Source organism: Symphalangus syndactylus, chromosome 24 (genome assembly GCF_028878055.3).
Source record: "Symphalangus syndactylus isolate Jambi chromosome 24, NHGRI_mSymSyn1-v2.1_pri, whole genome shotgun sequence".
Lineage (NCBI taxonomy): Eukaryota > Metazoa > Chordata > Mammalia > Primates > Hylobatidae > Symphalangus > Symphalangus syndactylus.
Window position 1 is genome coordinate 50,839,351 of NC_072446.2, and position 18,738 is coordinate 50,858,088.

Genomic DNA, 18,738 nt, shown 5'->3' on the forward strand with positions numbered 1-18,738 from the left:
AGGAATTGAAAAGAAAAAAGTTCAAGGCCCAATGAAAAATATGCAAAAGATACCATAATTCATTGAAAAGGAAATATAACCGTTCAATATGTGAAAGAATTAAAATATTTATTTAATTTTTAAGGGTCTTACTATGTCACCCAGGCTGGAGTGCAGTCGTGCGATCTCAGCTCACTACAGCCTTGACCTCCCGGGCTCAAGCAGTCCTCCCACCTCAGCCTCCTGAGTAGCTGGGAGTACAGGCACACACCACCATGCTCAGCTAATGTTTAAATTTTTTGTAGAAACCTATGTTGTCCAGGCTGGTCTTGAACTCCTGGCCTCAAGCAATCCTCCCACCTCAGCCTCTCAAAGTGCTGGGATTAAAGGTGTGAGGCCCTGCACCTGGCCAACACTTTATTAATTAATGAAAGTCAAAACTACACCAAGATGCCATTTCTCACCTATCAGATTGGAGAAAATGCATCTTTGACAACCACTTTGTTAGTGAGGGCTGAGGGAAGCAAGGATTTGGGAGGATAATCTTTTAATAATATAGATACATTTACTCTTTGATCCAGTAATTTCCATTCTAAGAGTGTCCTATCTGTACATACAAAATTAGGTATGTACAGAGTGATTCATTGTAGCACTGATTGCTGGAAACCGCCTGATTGTCCAGCAATGGGAGACTGGCTTAATAACCTATGTTATGCCAACCCATTTGGGAGCTGTAAAATAGGTAAGCATTGATGTAGAGAAATTTCTTGGATATCTTGTTGATAGAAGAAAAAATCAAGGTGTAAAACAGTTTACAATACTACCTTTTTATGAGAAAAAGGAATGAGAACATGTACCTATATTTGTGTAAGGAAACACTGGAAGGATAAATAAGTAGCAAATAAAAATGCTTATCTGTGGGCATGATGGGGACAGGATACATGGTGACAAGTTGGCAGTGAGACTTTGTTTTAGTTTTTGAACTGTGTAAACATATGACCTTTTTCAAAAAAGCTGTTGTTAAGCTAGAAACAAAAATGAGCATGTAGAGTATTAATCTTGAATTAGTTAGGATAACACTTGCTGCTGTACCAGCAGCCAGCCACATGAGGCCTTAACGTTGCATAGGTGAGAACTACTTACCTGGTTCCACCTGCCTCCATGTTGAGCTCGGAAATGTAGCCCCCAGCTAGGCAGCCATTCCCATCCCCAGCTCTATACTCCATAGGGAAGGGACAGTACAAGGTTTTGGTGGTCTCCTAGCCATCTCCACCTCAGGACTTGAGCCCCTGATCTGTATGGTCACCTCTTCAGAGGGCCAGAGAGCAGCTCCCATTGGCAGTGTGAGAGTATTTGCCCAGAGTTACTCTTTTGATATTGTCAGTATTCTTATATTCTTATGCCAATAATTTAGGTGAAAATGGAACCTCATGGTTTAATTTGCATTTCTATGTGTCATCTTAACTTAGTGCTGTATGTTTTGGGAACAGGAAATATAACAAAATAGCTCTGTAGGCCGTTAGCTATGGTTTAGATATGGTTTGTTTGGCTCTGCCAAGTCTCACGTTGAAATTTGATCCTCATGTTGGAGGTGGGGCCTGGCGGGAGGTAGGAGGTGTCTGGGTTACTCTGGGGGAAGATTCCTTATGAATGGCTTGGTGCCACTCTTATGGGAATCTGTGAGTTCTGACTCTGAGTTCCTGTAAAAGGAGCCTGGCACCTTCCCTCCCCTCTGCTCTGTGATCTCTGCCCACCACATCCCCTTGCTTTCCACCCTGAGTGGAAGCAAGATGTGGATGTGGGCACCATGCTTCTTATCTAGCCTGCAGAACTGTGAGCCAAATAAACCTCTCTTTTCTTTATAAATTATCTAGCCTCAGGTATTCCTAATATAGCAACACAAAAATGTACTAAGGCACCTTTGTCATCTGAAGATAAATTTCTAGAATATTGCCTTATCATGTGTTTTTGTTTTGTTTGAATAAAAAGTGAAGGCGAATGATTTTGAGAACTAGTTTAGTAGAGTCTCAGTATGGCCTTGACCCAGAAGGCTGAAAGGCAGGGTCCTGGGACCTGCGACCTGTCCTGATGATCAGGCCTGTGGGATACAGTAGTGGGGAAGAGGTTTTCCTGCTCCATTCTCGGCACAAGGAGCCCTAGGGCTTAGAGATTCTCAACTGGATGAAAATGCAGATGCTTGTGTTTGTTTATTCTAAAGCTTTTTTTTGCACCTTCATTTCTAATTCTTCATTGATAAATTGGCCACATACTGCGTTTAAAATTAATTTCTTTTTTTTTTTTTTTTTTTTTGAGATGGAGTTTCTCCCTTATTGCCCAGGCTGGAGTGCAATGGTGCGATCTCAACTCACTGCAACCTCCGCATCCTGGGTTCAAGTGATTCTGCGGCCTCAGCCTCCCAAGTATCTGAGATTACAGGCATGCGCCACCATGCGCAGCTAATTTTGTATTTTAGTGGAGATGGGGTTTCACCATGTTGGTCAGGCTGGTCTCGAACTCCTGACCTCAGGTAATCCACCTGCCTTGGCCTCCCAAAGTGCTGAGATTACAGGAATGAGCCACCGTGCCTGCCCCCTTAAAATTAAATCTTGATTAAAGACATCCATCTCATCAACCAACATTATAATGAAAAGTAAATGTTGGCCGGGCACGGTGACTCATGCTTGCTATCCCAGCACTTTGGGAGGCCGAGGTGGGTGGATCACGAGGTCAGGAGATGCAGACCATCCTGGCCAACATGGTGAAACCCCGTCTCTACTAAACATGCAAAAATGAGCTCAGCGTGGTGGCATGTACCTGTAGTACCAGCTACTCGGGAGGCTGAGGCAGGAGAATCATTTGAACCCGGGAGTCGGAGGTTGTGGTGAGCCAAGATTGCACCACTGCACTCCAGCCTGGCAACAGAGCGAGACTGTCTCAAAAAAAAAAAAGATGTCAATCATTTTATTTATTGCTGGCACCTGGTGAATACTTGATAAATATTTGTTAAATGAATGGAAATTCAAATAAACGACTTTTTATTTGTTCTCACTTGTACTATAAAATACTCTGGATGTTCTAGACATTATTGGGAGATGAGAAATAGATAACCCTTATAAAAAGGAGGAGTAAAAATTGCCATTGGTTGCAGTGACTTTCTACTTGAAAAACTCCAAAAAAAAAAATCAAGTAAAAGGCCAGGCACAGTGGTTCATGCCTGTAATCCCAGCACTTTGGGAGGCCGAGGTGGGCAGATCACCTGAGGTTGGGACTTCGAGAGTAGCCTGACCAACATGGAGAAACCTGTCTCTAGTAAAAATACAAAATTAGCCGGGGGTGGTGGTGCACGCCTGTAATCCCATCTACTTGGGAGGCTGAGGCAGGAGAATCGCTTGAATCCAGGAGTTGGAAGTTGTGGTGAGCTAAGATTGCGCCATTGCACTCTAGCTTGGGCAACAAGAGCAAAACTCCGTCTCAAAAAACAACAACAACAAAAAAGTAAAAATTCTCAAAACTCATGGAGCCCCCTCCCCTCCCCTCCGCTGTCCTCCCCTCCCCTGTCCTCCTCTCCCCTTCCGTCTCTTTTTGAGACAGAGTCTCGCTCTGTGACCTAGGCTGGAGTGCAGTGGCGCGATCTCAGCTCACTGCAACCTCCGTTTCTGGAATTCAAGCAATTCTCTGCCTCAGCCTCCCGAGTAGATGGGATTATAGGCACCCACCACCACGCCTAGCGGATTTTTGTATTTTTAGTAGAGACAGGGTTTCACCATCTTGGCCAGGCTGGTCTTGAACTCCTGGCCTCGTTATCCACCCAGCTAGGCCTCCCAAAATGCTAGGATTATAAGCCACTGTGCCCGGCCTTTTCTCTTCTTTCTTTTTTGACAGAGTCTTGCTTTGTTGCCCAGGCTGGAGTGCAATGGCACAATGTTGGCTCACCACAACCTCCGCCTCCTGGGTTCAAGCGATTCTCTTGCCTTAACCTCCTGAGTAGCTGGAATTACAGGCATGTGCCACCATGCCTGGCTAATTTTTTCTGTGTGTTTTTAGTAGAGATGGGTTTTCACCATGTTGGCCAGGCTAGTCTCAAACTCCTGACCTCATGTGATCCACCCGCCTTGATCTCCAAAAGTGCTGGGATAACAGGCATGGGCCACCGTGCCCGGGTGTAAGATTTTCAAACGCAAAATAAATATCTGATAGCTTTCTTATATACCAGTAACCAGCTGGCTGGAAAGATGGAACAGGATAAACTTTTATTTCACAGTATCAACAGCAACAACAAAATACACATCTAAGAATTACATAACAAATACATAGAATGTTACCTAGGCGAGGTGGCACATGCCTGTAATTCCAGTGAGCTGAGATTGCACCACTGCACTTCAGCCTGGGTGAGGGAGTGAGACTCTGTCTCAAAAAACAAAACAAAAAAACACACATAGAATGTTTATCAAGAAAATCATTAAACTTTACTGAGAGACATAAAATAATATTTAAGTGGAAAGACACAGTTTGTTTTTAGATGAGAACATATAATGAAAAGATATTGTTCCTTTTTCAAATAGATTTCATGCAGTTCTGGCTGGGATTGGTCAGCCTCAGCTTCCTATTTAGAGAGGTCAGAGTGCAGGGGCCTGAGTGAGTCTGGCAACATGGGGATTCTGTGGTTGCAGACGGCAAGCTTCAGTGTGCACCAGGGACTGGAGGTTCAGCAGCCGCATAGCGTGGGGTTGCAGGGGCGGTGGGCCCTGTATCTTTTGCTGCTAAGCTCACCTTGGCCTGCCTCCAGCTTCCAGCTCTCTGAGAGTTGCAGAAGATGGCTGGGGGTTCTCCACAGTTTTCTAAACTTTAACATACTTCTGCTTTTAGTGTATCTGGCCTTCGTAGTCCAAACCTTCTAAGGTTTACTCTGCAGAGAATAAATCTTCAGTCTCTTGATGAATTGGGGCAGTGGCCCCACTCTGTTCAGTGAGGTAGAAGCCCAGAGGGGTTTTTCCATTTGTCCCCGATTCTGGCCTCCACCTGATCTTCCCGCCACAGGTACCTGGTGCTGTTGGTTCATATGCCTTGTCTTCCCCCGTGCTGGTTTCGGACTTTTCTGGATCTGTCACCTTAATTCCTGTCTTTCTGTTTTCCAGCTTCTAACGTGGTATTGGTGTCTCTCCTCTCATTCTTGACCACTATGGTTTTATGTCCTTTTAAAATTTTACTGTCATTTTAGTGGCATTTTAAGAGGAAATAGTTAAATCTACCATCTTTAGCCACAAACATAAAACTGTAACGTGTAGCCAAGCGTGGTGGCTCACACCTGTAATCCCAGCACTTTTTGAGGCCAAGGCGGGTAGATCACGAGGTCAGGAGTTCAAGACCAGCCTGGCCAATATGGTGAAACCCTGTCTCTACTAAAAATACAAAAATTAGCCGGGCATGGTGGTGCACGCCTGTAATCCCAGCTACTTGGGAGGCCGAGGCAGGAGAATTGCTTGAACCTGGGAGGTGGAAGTTGCAGTGAGCCGAGATCGCGCCACTGCACTCCAGGCTGGGTGACAGAGTGAGACTCCATCTCAAAAAAAAAAAAGTAACGTGTTCAAGGTGGCATTTTAAACACAGCGAAGAATTGCTTGGGTTGGGTAACTATTTAGAGATACAGAAATTTAGAACCCTACGTCCCACTATATACCAAGATAAATTCCAGAGAGACTGAATGTAAAGTGTAAAGCCCTAAAATAAAAAGAATACTTACCCACTCTCAAGGACAGAGGAGAACATCAAGAAACCATAAAGAAGAAGATGAATAGAGTAGAAATACATAAAAATTTAAAATGCTCCTTAATTAAAAAAAATCCTAAACAAAATAGAGACAAATGATAGAGGGAAATATTTTTAACGTACACTTATATAGTGTCAGACAAAGATTTAGCATCCTTAATATAAAAAGTTTTTGGCCAGGCACAGTGGCTCACACCTATAATCCCAGCACTTTTTGGAGGCTGAGGTGGGAGGATCACTTGAGGCCAGGAGTTCGAGACCAGTCTGGCCAACATGGTGAAACCCTGTCTCTACTAAAAATAAAAAAACTCACCAGGCATGGTGGTACATGCTTGTAGTCGCAGCTACTTGGGAGGCTATGGCATGAGAATTGCTTGAACCTGGGAGATGGAGGTTGCAGTGAGCCGAGATCGCACCACTGCACTCCAGTCTGGGCGACGGAGCAAAACTCTTTCCCCACTTACCCCTACCTAGACAAAGTTATTATACATCAATAATGAGAAGATAATATGAGATATTTTGTCATTAACCACAATGATTAGAGCAGCATGTTATTTTGATTTTTAAAAATGTATAGAAGAAACAGTGAAATAGAAATGGTATATGCAATTTTTTGTTTTATACAAAGGAGGCATCATTAATGCATGCTAGGGTAATTGTATACTTGTTTGGGAGAAAATAGTTTTGTCATCTCATATATGCTAAAATAATTCCAGATTAACAGTAACTGTTGTTAACATTTTGGTTATAACTTTTCACACTGTGCATACACCTGTATTTTTGCATTTTTACATATGGTTTTATAAGCTCTAAAACCACTATATTCTGGATTTTCATCCAGGTCTTCACATAGAGATGGCATTGCTTTGAATGACTACATAGCACCTACTTATCCCATTGATGCCAGCCTCCCTTGGCACTGGTGTGGCACAGTGCTATCTGACCCTGAAAGGTGTTCTGGAGGGTGGCTGATGTGGACAAGGGGTCCAAGTTCATGTGTGCCCGGAGTGCCACCCTATGCACTCTGCACAGGTCTGCATAGGTCTCCTGCCACCTCCTAGCCTGAGGCCTACGGATGTGGAGTTTGTACCTTTGTGGCCTCTTCTGGGTACTCACTGTGTTTTGACATATACTGAGGAGGGTGTGCAGGTGATGGTGCTAGTTTGCTTGTACAGAAGCAAAGAAAGAGGGATAAAATGCAGACCAGTGAGGAAACAGGCAGTAATGTTAGGAGGCCTTCACAAACTTCACTGTTGCCCATGAGGATAGACCAACAGTTGGTGGAATGGTAGCTGGAAGAAACTCCTCCCTGCAGCATATCATGAATTCAGGGAAATTTTAGAAGAATAGTCACTGACTTTGCCAGTAAAGATCCTATATTATGTGCACCCAGCATCCTTGTGATAAATGGGCTCATCGTTTATTTAATCAGCTTCCTATTGATGGACAATTGGCTTCTTCCTAGTTCTTGCTATTATTAGCAACTTTCATATGTCTAACTTTTGTTCCTTTGTTAAAAGTGTCCAGTTATTTAGGGTAATTTGAGATTTGATGGGTCAAAGAGTATGAATATTTAAAATTTTGAAACTGTTACCAAGGTGACTTACAACATGATTAGGAAGTTTTGCCTTCCTACCAAGAGAGTCTCAGTGCCCATTTCCCCCACCCCTGCCATCATTAGATGGTATTATTATTATTACAGTTTTTGAGACAGGGTCTCACTCTGTCACCCAGGCTGGAGTGCAGTGGCATGGTCTTGGCTCACTGCAGTCTCGACCTCCCAGGCTCAAACAATCCTCCCACCTCAGCTTCCTGAGTAACTGGAACTACAAGCATGTGTCACGACACTCAGCTAATTTTTGTATTTTTTGTAGAGGCAGGGTTTTGCCATGTTGTCCAGGCTGGTCTCGAACTTGTGGGCTCCAGTGATCCTCCTGCCTTGTCCTTCCAAAGTACTGGATTACAGGTGTGAGCCACTGCACCTGGCCATTAGGTGACATTATTATGAATGTCAGTTGATGGGTGAGATTGAAATTTGTGTGATGTTTGCCTTTCATATATATATTGCATAATATTTATATCACTTGAATCTTAAATCTTTTATAAATTCTTACTTTCCCTTGAGCATATTTTGAATGGTCCAAGTTGTGTTTAAGAAACTCATCTTATCCTACAGAACCAATTTTTCTACCTAATGAGAAAGTGGTTCACGACAGAAACTGCAGACCTCATTCATTAGCTTCATCCCACCAATACTTCTTGAGCATCCAAATTCTGGGCACTGGTGATAGAGCATCGACAACAAGAGCTACGCTACTTATTCTTGGGGAGAGATTCTGTCCATCATGTTAGAGATAAATGTTTCGTTGCAGACAGAAGGGAAAGGAGTGAGTCTGATACAACATGAGAGCCTGATTAGGCTGGATGGCCAGGGGACTTTGGAGAATAGCAGTGAAGCATATGTCTGGAGGAGGCAGAAGATTTGGGGCCCCTGTGAGAGACTGAAAGGCGCTGGAGAGTCAGGGGTTGGGTGAGCAAGTGCTAGAGAGGGGGCAGCAGCGTGGGGCACAAGGTCCTGGACCAGTTTTAGAGGCCCTTGGCAGGATTAGGGGGGCATTGACCCCAGACATAGTCTCTGGGGTTTGGGAAGGAAATATCAGGCCTTCTAGTTATATTTCCCCAACCTCTGAGGAGACCTATTTAGTTCAGTTTACTGTGTCTTTCTTTGTTCATATGTAGAGAGCAGAGTCTTGTTATATTGCCCAGGCTGGTCTTGAGCTCCTGGCCCAGGTAGTTCTCCTACTTTGGCCTCCCAAGGTGCTGGGATTACAGGTGCGTGCACCTTGCGGCCTCAGTGTGCTTCTCACTGCCCAGTCCTCATTCGAGATGCCTGCCTTGCTAAGCATTTCCCTTCCTGCCTCATTCATATGCACAGCAGCCCATTAGGGCAGATTCCATCACAGTCAGAGGCTCTGGAGACCTTTCTCCTACCACTCTGCCACCTGCCACTCTGCCACAGTGCTCCGCAGGGCTTTTAAAGTCCTCAGACTGAGGGCCCAGCGCTCTCTTCCTCCCCCGTCAAAGGAACCAGGGCAGGTTGTTCAAACACTTACCCTGGATAGTAGGAGGAAAAGGGAATCACTGTCAAACTGGCAGAGGGAACGCTGGCACCTCTACCACACTCCCTGCCCCGCTGCTGTTCAGCAAGGCCCTGAAGGCCCACACGTCCCAGTCCTGCAATCTAAGGGATGTCCACAGAGGGACCCGCACCCCGCAAGGAAAGTGTGCAAGAGCAGCGCATGGGAAAGCCATCTGCCACCTCTGAAAGCAGACAGGTGGCCATCTGCCTGGCTGAGCTGATAGAAAAGGCTCTTGCAGGCACCGAGTATTTATTGATATGTGGCAACCTAAGGAGCCCTATGCCCCTGTGGGAAGCAAAACCTCTGCAGTTTCAGGTGCGAGAGTGGAGACCTAGAGGAGCTACCATGAATGCCTGACCCTGGATGTGTTTTTTCCCTTGCAGTTTTACAGATGCTGTTTGATGGGAAGGCTCTACATAGCACACTTAGGGTATGCCCTTCGTCACCACCAAGCACAGAAGCTGCATCAATAGAAACAGGCTTCATCAACACACATGATCTTGTGGGCTCCCCTGGTTGTTAGACTGGCTTTTGTTCTCTCAGGAAAGGACTCTATCTGTCCATCAGTACCTCCTATTATTGGCCCAGTTTCACAGCTCAAAGCATGCAAAAGGAAGTCAGCCTCCTGAAACATAAATGACAACTTTTTTTTTTTTTTTTTTGAGACGGAGTCTCGCTCTGTCACCCAGCCTGGAGTGCAGTGGCACGATCTCGGCTCACTGCAAGCTCCGCCTCCCGGGTTCACGCCATTCTCCTGCCTCAGCCTCTCCGAGTAGCTGAGACTACAGGCGCCCACCACGACGCCCGGCTAATTTTTTGTATTTTTAGTAGAGACGGGGTTTCACCGTGGTCTCGATCTCTTGACCTCGTGATCCGCCCACCTCGGCCTCCCAAAGTGCTGGGATTACAAGCCTGAGCCACCGCGCCCGGCCTAATGACAACTTTTATTTGGTGGCATGCAGTGAAACTTTTGTTTTCTTAAAAAATACCCTTTATGGGCTGGGCGCAGTGGCTCATGCCTGTAATCCCAGCACTTTGGGAGGCCGAGGCCGGCGGATCACGAGATCAGGAGATCGAGACCATCCTGGCCAACATGGTGAAACCCCGTCTCTACTAAAAATACAAAAATTAGCTGGGCGTGGTGGTGGGCACCTGTAATCCCAGCTACTTGGGAGACTGAGGCAGGAGAATGGCTTGAACCCGGGAGGCGGAGGTTGCAGTGAGCTGAGATCGTGCCACTGCCCTCCAGCCTGGTGACAGAGCAAGACTCTGTCTCAAAAAAAAACAAAAAACCCTTTATACTTTGTCAAATGCAGTATGGGAAATTAAAGTACAAAACAACAAAAAAACACCCTTTAAATTTGCCCAAAGAAAATGTTTTACTCTTTTAGCAGGAAATGGTAAAAACAAAAAGGGGGAAGTGGCAACAGAAAGCTTTCTAGATTGAGTTCAGGGACACAGCATTTCTCCTTAAGCATGATGAGCTCAGCTTCATTTTTTTTCTATATTGCCCTTAAAACTGGGGACAGGGTCTGTTTTTTAAAATCTTTGTTTTCTGCATATTTCTCTTTGATAGGCAGCAGCAGGGAATGGAAGTGCCCTTCTTGTAGTCTTGAGGGGCTGCATTAAGTGTCGTCCAGGATGGAAAACGTCAGGTGTGTACATGCATGATGTGGCACCAGTGAATCCAGTGGTGCCCAGAACACCCCACTGTAGCTTAGCAGGAATGTGCTGCATTATTTGAGAGTGGGGGCCCTCTGGGGGTGATTGTACCTTTACTTTTCCTGTTTCCTGATCCAAATACAAAATCATTGACAGCTCAGACCTCTTAGGAAATAATGTCTTTGTTGTTCAAAGTAGTCTAATTATGCTTGAGTGTCTGTTCAGAAAGCACAGAAAGAGAAGAAAGAGAAAGCAAAGTCAGGTAAGAGAAGGGATAGATGTGATTGGGGTAGGTTTCTAATTCTGAGCTGCAGGAGGGAGGCCAAACACTGTCATTCTAAGAAAATACGACAGTCAAAAGCTGAGGAAACCAGACAAGTTAATTTTTTTTTCTAAAATAATTATTTTTTTTCTAATTATAACAATTCTATCTTAGATAGGATTTTATTGCACTTAATAGTTTGGCTTGTCAGGTTTCTTCTGGTGTCACTGTCTTTCACCATCCATTTGGGATCCTGTGGTTGTGTAAATGGTGAACCAAGAGGGTCCCCATCATGGCCATCAGGAAAGATGGAAAGATGGGCTGTGTCTAGTTCCAGTGGACAGTGCATCTTGTACACAAGCCTCAGCTTTTCATCTGTAACACATGGCTTATGTACAGCCTTTTAGACTATGAGGCATGAATAGCAAACAGTGGCAATCGATGCTGAAAAACCAGAATGTTTAAAAACTGGGCCATAAAAATGTAGAACGTATTCTGTCACCAAAGCTGGGGTCAGTGGGGCGACTGCCTTCCTGCCCCCCAATTCTCCCCACACCTTCCTGCCTGCCTGTTTCCTGCCTCCAGGACAGTATGCACCCTGTGTCCATCTTCTGCCCCTACACCTGTGAACTGGCACCACAGGTGGGAACAGCCCTTCAGGCCAGATTCTGGTTATTGGTTTTTGCTTTACTGCCAAATATGATCTAGTGCTACATTCAACTTAGTTGATTTATTGAGGCTAGAAATTCCTACCCATTTGTTTATTCACTTAGGAATTTGGTTTAGGTCTTGAAATAAGAACCTCCCAGTCCTTAAAGATTAAAGGCTTTATTTGGCCACTCCAGGATGGCTTCCTTTGTCTCCAAATTCCCATTCCCCTTGGGTTTATACAAAGACCACTGCAAAGGAGAGTCCAGCATCCTCAGTATCCTGACCAGCCTGTTCCAAATGTCAGCAGCAGGGGAGACCTTGAGACACTGAAGTGCAGGTGGTGGCACGTTAGTGATCACGCAGCAGTCATTCTTTGATGAGCAGAAACCATGGCCTGACGTTGAGTTTGGTTCTGCAGAGGACAGAAGGAAAGGCCAGGAAGGTGAAGTGAGCAGTGTGTCCCAAGGTGTGCAGACAGCCATTGGCCCAGGCAGGCTATGGTCTCTAGGCCCAAGACAAATTTGATTTGTCTATGCCTCGGGTGCTTTCTTATTTCCTGGACCTTGGAAGGATCACAGCGACTCTCCCCTAAGAGCCAAGGGTCTGCTTGCTGGGGGTAGAAACTAACATTCTCAGTCCTGCTCTAAAGTGGACCCAGCAGCAGCCCAGCCTGTACAGAATACGGCTGGGTCAGGCTTAGATTCAGCTGTGTTTTTCCCTTTGGGGCCTTTATCTGTGTGCTCTCCTGAGTGCTGCATAAATAACCATATTCCCAAACACATGTTTTGAGAGCGTTGTCTTTTGGAATAGTTAGAGGGTAATGCTGCATATTCTGCTTAAATATTTACATATTCTGCTTATAAATTTGCTTATTCTTTAAATTTTTTCTTTGAGTTATTTACTTTCATTTACAGATACTTGTCCACACTTTGGGAATTAACTTTTTTTTTTTTTTTTTGCTCTTTAAAATATAATTTAAAACTATTTTGTACCAGTACAATATATTAATTTTACAAATGTAAAATTTTATCAGCTGTTAAAGCATTTGCAAAAGCCACACATTCTACTTCAGCTTTATTGCACAATATCTATAAGAAAATATTAATTTTTAAATTAGAAAACATAAAAATGCTCTCAATATAGAAGAGACAATCTGATTTTAAAGACAATACTCTATAAGAATGTCTACTCAGAAAATAACAAACTTTCACAGCATACCAGCTGGACAGATGCTTCGGCAGATCCGGTACAAAGCACTGTTTAAAACCAGTCCAAGATACTTAATCCAAACTGTATCATGATTCTTCATTAGAAATCTAGACACCACTCATGGTGGTTTCTTATACTTTAAAAAATTGAGGCATTTTCAGTGTGAGCATTCTGAATATCTCTTACATATCAAAAACAATACTTCCAACTAAATAGCCGTTTGCAGGGCTCTTTTTCCTTCATGCAGACTATCACTGGCAACTGTTTTTAATGACTATTCATGACCATTTTATTTATGCTGATAGAAAACATCAAGTTAAATACGCTTTTAAAACTTTGTCCTTTATAAAAATCAGTTTATAAATTTGTATCATAAAAATTAGTGTTGAGACCATCAAGATGGCCTTCATTTATATGGTTGTATATTAGTTGGTTTTCCCAGAGTTGGGCTGGCAGATGTCTCACTTTTCTATGTAGTGTAATCAGGAAATAAATCCAAGCACTAAACTGGAATCCCAAGACAGATTAATAAGGTTGCATGATGGATTTTAGGGGGTTATGACCCTGGACTCATATACTAATATGGGTGTTAAAATACTGACAGCAAACCCTGTTGGGAATTTAATTTACCTCAGACAATAAACATAATCTGGAGAGACAAAAAGGAAAATGTTCATTTACATATTATCAGTGTGTCTGTGTATCATAGAAAAGAAAAAGACCCTTTGTTAGAATGAGCATTCACCAGATTGATACATATATAGACCACACATCTTTTCCTATTAAAGCATGTTGATTCAATCTTATGTGTTTTCAAGCTTATGCCTTTGTGGGCAGGGAAATTATCTTTTGGAACTTATGGCCTGCGTAAGCAAAGTCAAATATGATATTACACATTTGTGTAGAGACAATAATTATTAAAATAGTGGTTATGTACTAACAAGTTTGTTGTAGGTAGACAGAATTATCAAAAACCTAGATGCTTATTTAAAAAGTTTGCATTATTTAGAATTTCTTCCTTAGGAACCAAAGCAGTCGCTTTCCTGGAACTGCATTTTTCAGAACTGCTCAAAGCACCTCATCTAGATGAGCGTTTTAAAAATTATATATAAAAAGCCTATAAAGAGACTTCAAACATCACATATTTCACCTCTTACAGGCTTTTTAAAAATCATGTATCCCTTCCTTAAAGTCCTTCAGAATAAAGTAAAAATAAACTCTCACATTCCATTAGAAAAAAATGGAAACATTCATTCACGGTCTGAAAATTTTACGTATTTCCCCAAATTTTGCTACTATGTGCAATTTCCTTACACACAGGTTTTGAGGAAACCCCTAATCATCTATCATGAAATAGCTAATGGACATGCCATAGAAAATTTACCTTAATAGTAGTAAATAGATTAAAATCTATTCCATAAAATAAAAATGTCCTATGACTTCAATTTAAATACATATCTGTAAAGCTAAAAGGAGGTTTTTTGTTTTTCAAAAGTGCTAATTATTACATTTACAAGTCTCTTCAATACATCATGTCCAATTCTTTGTAAAAAAAACTAAACCACCTTGCTTTAGGCACACTGCTTGATGAGTTTCTAAGAAGCAGAGGGGAAAAAAATCGCTTGTCAATACAGCTTCCTTGATTTTACTGAAGAAGAATTTCTCCAGGATATTGGCACATTTGTAGTATTCACTCTCAGGGGGGTTGTACTCTTTGCAATTGGTAAAGACTCGCTGTAAGTCTGCCATGAATAATTTCTTAGACACGTAGTACCTATTCTTGAGGCGTTCACTCATGGTTTTCACATCTATGGGGAACCTTATAACTTCATAATATCCTGGAGCTTCTGTTCTCTTCACAGGTTCCATGAAGGGCCAAGCGCTTTGATGGCTCTTCACCTGCTGGAGGAGGCTCTTGAGCATGCTGTAAAGCTGGTCAGGGTCTCTGGGCTCTTTACTTTTCTCTTTTCCGCTCGGTTTCCAGCCTGTCTCTAATTCCAGGAATGATTTCTATAGGAATCTGTGGAACTCCATCTTTAAAACATGAAAGTCCAGGGTAAACTTTTCGAATCTGTGCCTGTTTTCTTTCAATCAGCTTTTTAATTATCTCCTTCTGCTTTTTAATGATGACAGAAAATTCTGTGTACGGGATCCGTGGATTTAGCTCACATCCCATTAAAGTGGCTCCTTCATAATCCTTGATATAGCCAACATATTTGGTTTTAGGTATTTTAATTTCTTTGGAGAAACCCTATTTCTTAAAGTATCCAATTGCATATTCATCTGCATATGTGAGGAAGTTCAGGATGTCATGCTTTATGTGATATTCTTTCAAATGATTCATCAGGTGTGTTCCATAGCCCTTGACTTGCTCGTTTGAGGTTACAGCACAGAAGACAATCTCTGTGAATCCTTGAGATGGGAACATACGGAAACAGATACCATCAATAACATGGCCATCTTTAATTAAAGCAAGGGTTTTGTGTTTCGGGTCAAAGACGAGCCGTGTGATGTATTCTTTCGGCATTCGGGGCACCTGGTGGGAGAAAACGTTCTGTAGGCCAACCAGCCACATCAGGATCTTCTTGTTTGGTTTCTGGTTGAGGGAATTGCCAACCATGTGAAATTCAGTTACACTCTTGCGCTCCTCCAACCTTGCCGCCTCATCCCTGGCTGAGTGTGCTGACAGAAAGTTGGTCTCTGGTCCAAGCATTGCTGCAGGGTCCGTGATGGTAGACATAATCTCGTTGATTAATTCCATCGGCATATCCCCCATAACTCGGGGTTTCTTGGCCTCCTCTAGAACATGAGAATCAGTCATTTTCCTCTTTTCTCCTGGGTTTGCCTCAAGTCCAGAAGAGGCTTTGCAGGCAGGACTGCTGCTCCCTGCATTTGGCTGCTCAAGGGAAGATGAGGTTGAATTGTATGAAATTGTCCCAGCCACAGGAGGTGGATTGATAACTGTTTGGATGCCTAGCTGGCTGGTTCTGGAAGAGGCTGAGAGAAAATCCTGATCCTAGATGGGAGAATTTTGACTATAAACTTCTTCTTCTAGCATGGGCAGAAATTTTGGGAAGTGAGTGAGGATTAGAGTTCGTTTTTCAAGAGGCAGTTTATCTTTTTCCTGTCTTGCTTGTTCCAGGAGTTGTCGCCTCATAACAGTGAAGACCGAGCGAAGCAATGTTCTCCCAAACACCTGTGTGGTTTCGTACCGAGGTAGACTGTCGCAGAACTGTGGCATGTTGCAGTAACACAGCCACCTTGTGTAGTTCTTTGTATCCAGAAATATCATCATTGGGAGATCGCAGTCTTCGTTGAGATGGTGCCTCCAGATGCCAATAGTTGATGCGGTTTAGGAACATTTTTGCCAACTCAACTATTGTTTGCCTTTCTTTTGCTGGCAGGTGACTAAATTTGTACTGTACAAGGTTATTCACACCCTGTTCAATGCTAGGTTTTTCAAATGGGGGTTTCTTTTCCAAAGAGCCTTCAGCCACAGGTTTTCCTCTTTGTAAAACAGACTTTCTCAAGAGCTTAAATAGATAGAAATAAACTTGTTTGGTATCTGCATCTTCTTCCTTGTGGACACAGGTAAAGAGATATTCCACATCCAATACTATTCCCAGGAGTCTGTTCATTTCTTCCTCTGACACATTCTCCAGGAGGGAAACATGAGCAGCTAGGGCATGGCTACAACTCCGACAGGATTCTGTTAGACTGACAATTATTTGCTGCAGATCGGCTCTGGAGGGAGTGGGTGAGGGGTTAGGGTTTTTCCAGCCATTACATTTACAAGACTCCTCGGCCTTGCAGGCGGAGTACACTCCGAGTTTCTCCAGTTTCTTGGCCTGCGGAGCGGAGCGTAGTTGCGCTTTCTTCACTGCGATTCGGGCCGAGCCACCGCCTCCCGGTCCTTCGGCCGTGCCCGCTGTAGCCACTGCCGTCGCCGGACCGCAGGCGCCCGAGCCCCCGGCAGCAGCGGCGCAGGGGGAGCCCTGCGGGGACGCGAGCGGCAGCGCCGCAGGCTGCGGGGGCAGCGCCCCGGGCTGGCCCCTGCCCCGGCTTCTGCCCCGCAGCTGCCCGGCCCGGCCCCGCCAGCCTCGGACATGCGGCCCCAGAGCACGGCAGGAGGCCGAGAATTAACTTTAAAGGTACATTAAACATGGCATGTTTGCCAGGAAAAAAAAAAACAAAAACAAACCAAAAACACCTAAGGCTTGCCCTCAGCTCTATAATTTGGAAAAAGCATTATATGAGATTTCTGATTTATTTTGTCTATTATTTTGGTATTACTTAGAGATTCAATTTTTAAACTAGCTAATTTTCATTTACAGATTCTTTATATGTGTCCTCCATAATTAGATGACAGAACTGTAGTGGCGATAGAGCTGCTAATTTAAAATCACCAATTTTGGAGGCTCTGTTTATTTATAAAAATAGAGACAGGGTCTCACTCTGTTGCCCAGGCTTGAGTGCAGTGACGTGATCATAGCTCACTACAGACTCAGCCTTCAGAGTAGCTTGAGAGTATGGGTGCACACCACCACATCTCGTTAAATTTTTTTTTTTTTTTTTTTTAATTAAGAGACCTGGTCTCACTATGTTGCCGAGGCTGGTCCTGAACTCCTGTCCTCAAGCTACTCTCTTGCTTTGGCTTCCCAAAGTGCTGGAATTATAGGCATCAGCTACCATGCCTGGCCTGTATGTATTTTAATTGGAATTCATTTTAATTTTGAGAAATCTTTTTGATAGATATGTACAATAAGTAGATACCCTTTTCAAGAACACTGTCCTGAGCTTCAGAGATACAGATAGTCACTTAATTAGCAGTCCCTTCATTTAGCCTATCACTTTAATAAACAAATGTGGTTGTGCCAGGGGTGGTGACTCATGCCTGTAATCCCAGCACTTTAGGAGGCCGAGGTGGGTAGATCACCTGAGGTCAGGAGTTCCAGACCAGCCTGGCCAACATGGTGAAACCCTGTCTCTACTAAAAAAAATACAAAAATTAGCCAGGTGTGGTGGCATGTGCCTGTAGTCCCAGCTACTTGGGAGGCTGAGGCAGGAGAATCGCTTGAATCCAGGAGGCGGGGGTTGCAGTGAGCTGGGATCCTGCCACTGTACTCCAGCCTGGGCAACAGAGTGCGACTCTGTCTCAAAAATAATATAAAAGGTCAGGTGCTGTGGCTCACGCCTGTAATCCTAGCACTTTGGGAGGCCAAGGCGAGTGGATCACATGTGGTCAAGAGTTTGAGACCAGCCTGGCCAACGTGGTGAAACCTCGTCTCTACTAAAAATACAAAAATTAGCCAGGAATGGTGGCGGGCACCTGTAATCCCAGCTACTTGGGAGGCTGAGGCTAGAGAATCTCTTGAACCCAGGAGGTGGAGGCTGTGGTGAGCCGAGATCATGCCATTGCACTCCAGCCTGGGCTTCAGAGAGAGACTCTGTCTCAAAAAATAAAAATAAAATAAAAAATAATCAAATATGGTTGTTTACTGTGCCTAGCACCATGTTAGATACAGTGTGTAGTTTTTTTGTTTGTTTGTTTTTTGAGACACAGTTTCGCTCTTGTTGCCCAGGCTGGGATGCAATGGTGCGATCTCAGCTCACCACAACCTCCACCCCCTGGGTTCAAGCAATTATCCTGCCTCAGCCTCCTGAGTAGGTGGGATTACAGGCCTGTGCCACCACCCCCTGCTAATTTTGTATTTTTGGTAGAGACAGGGTTTCTCCATGTTGGCGAGGTCCCAACCTCAGGTGATCCACCAGCCTCGGCCTCCCAAAGTGCTGGGATTACAGGTGAACCACCGTGCTGTCCAGTTTGTTTTAAATGATAATAAAAGTCCTAGTCTAGAGCCTGAGGGCCAGGGTCAACTTGAGGCCAATAAAATTAGACTTTCCAGGGCAAGTCCCAAGCATCAGGATTTTGTAAATGTTACAGGAGACTGCAGTACACAGCCAAGTGTCTGTCAAGCAAAGTGACTTCCAATGCAGTTATTTCAATGGGAACAAGACACACACTGTGAAACAGAAAAAGGTGTGAAACTCTAAAGTACAGTGGAAGCC

At 43.9% G+C, this 18,738-nt stretch overlaps 2 protein-coding genes across 3 annotated transcripts in view; one reads left to right on the plus strand and one right to left on the minus strand.

Moving 5' to 3' along the window:
• ABHD12 (abhydrolase domain containing 12, lysophospholipase) overlaps positions 1–18,738 on the plus strand; it is an 88,618-nt gene that overhangs the window by 19,947 nt on the left and 49,933 nt on the right. The window lies entirely within an intron of this gene.
• Positions 13,953–16,815, minus strand: LOC129474889 (histone acetyltransferase KAT2B-like). The gene is given in 4 exon segments (XM_055266750.2): positions 13,953–14,662; positions 14,664–15,941; positions 15,943–16,717; positions 16,720–16,815. Coding segments are annotated over 4 exon segments (2,574 nt in total). The 5' UTR covers positions 16,778–16,815; the 3' UTR covers positions 13,953–14,199.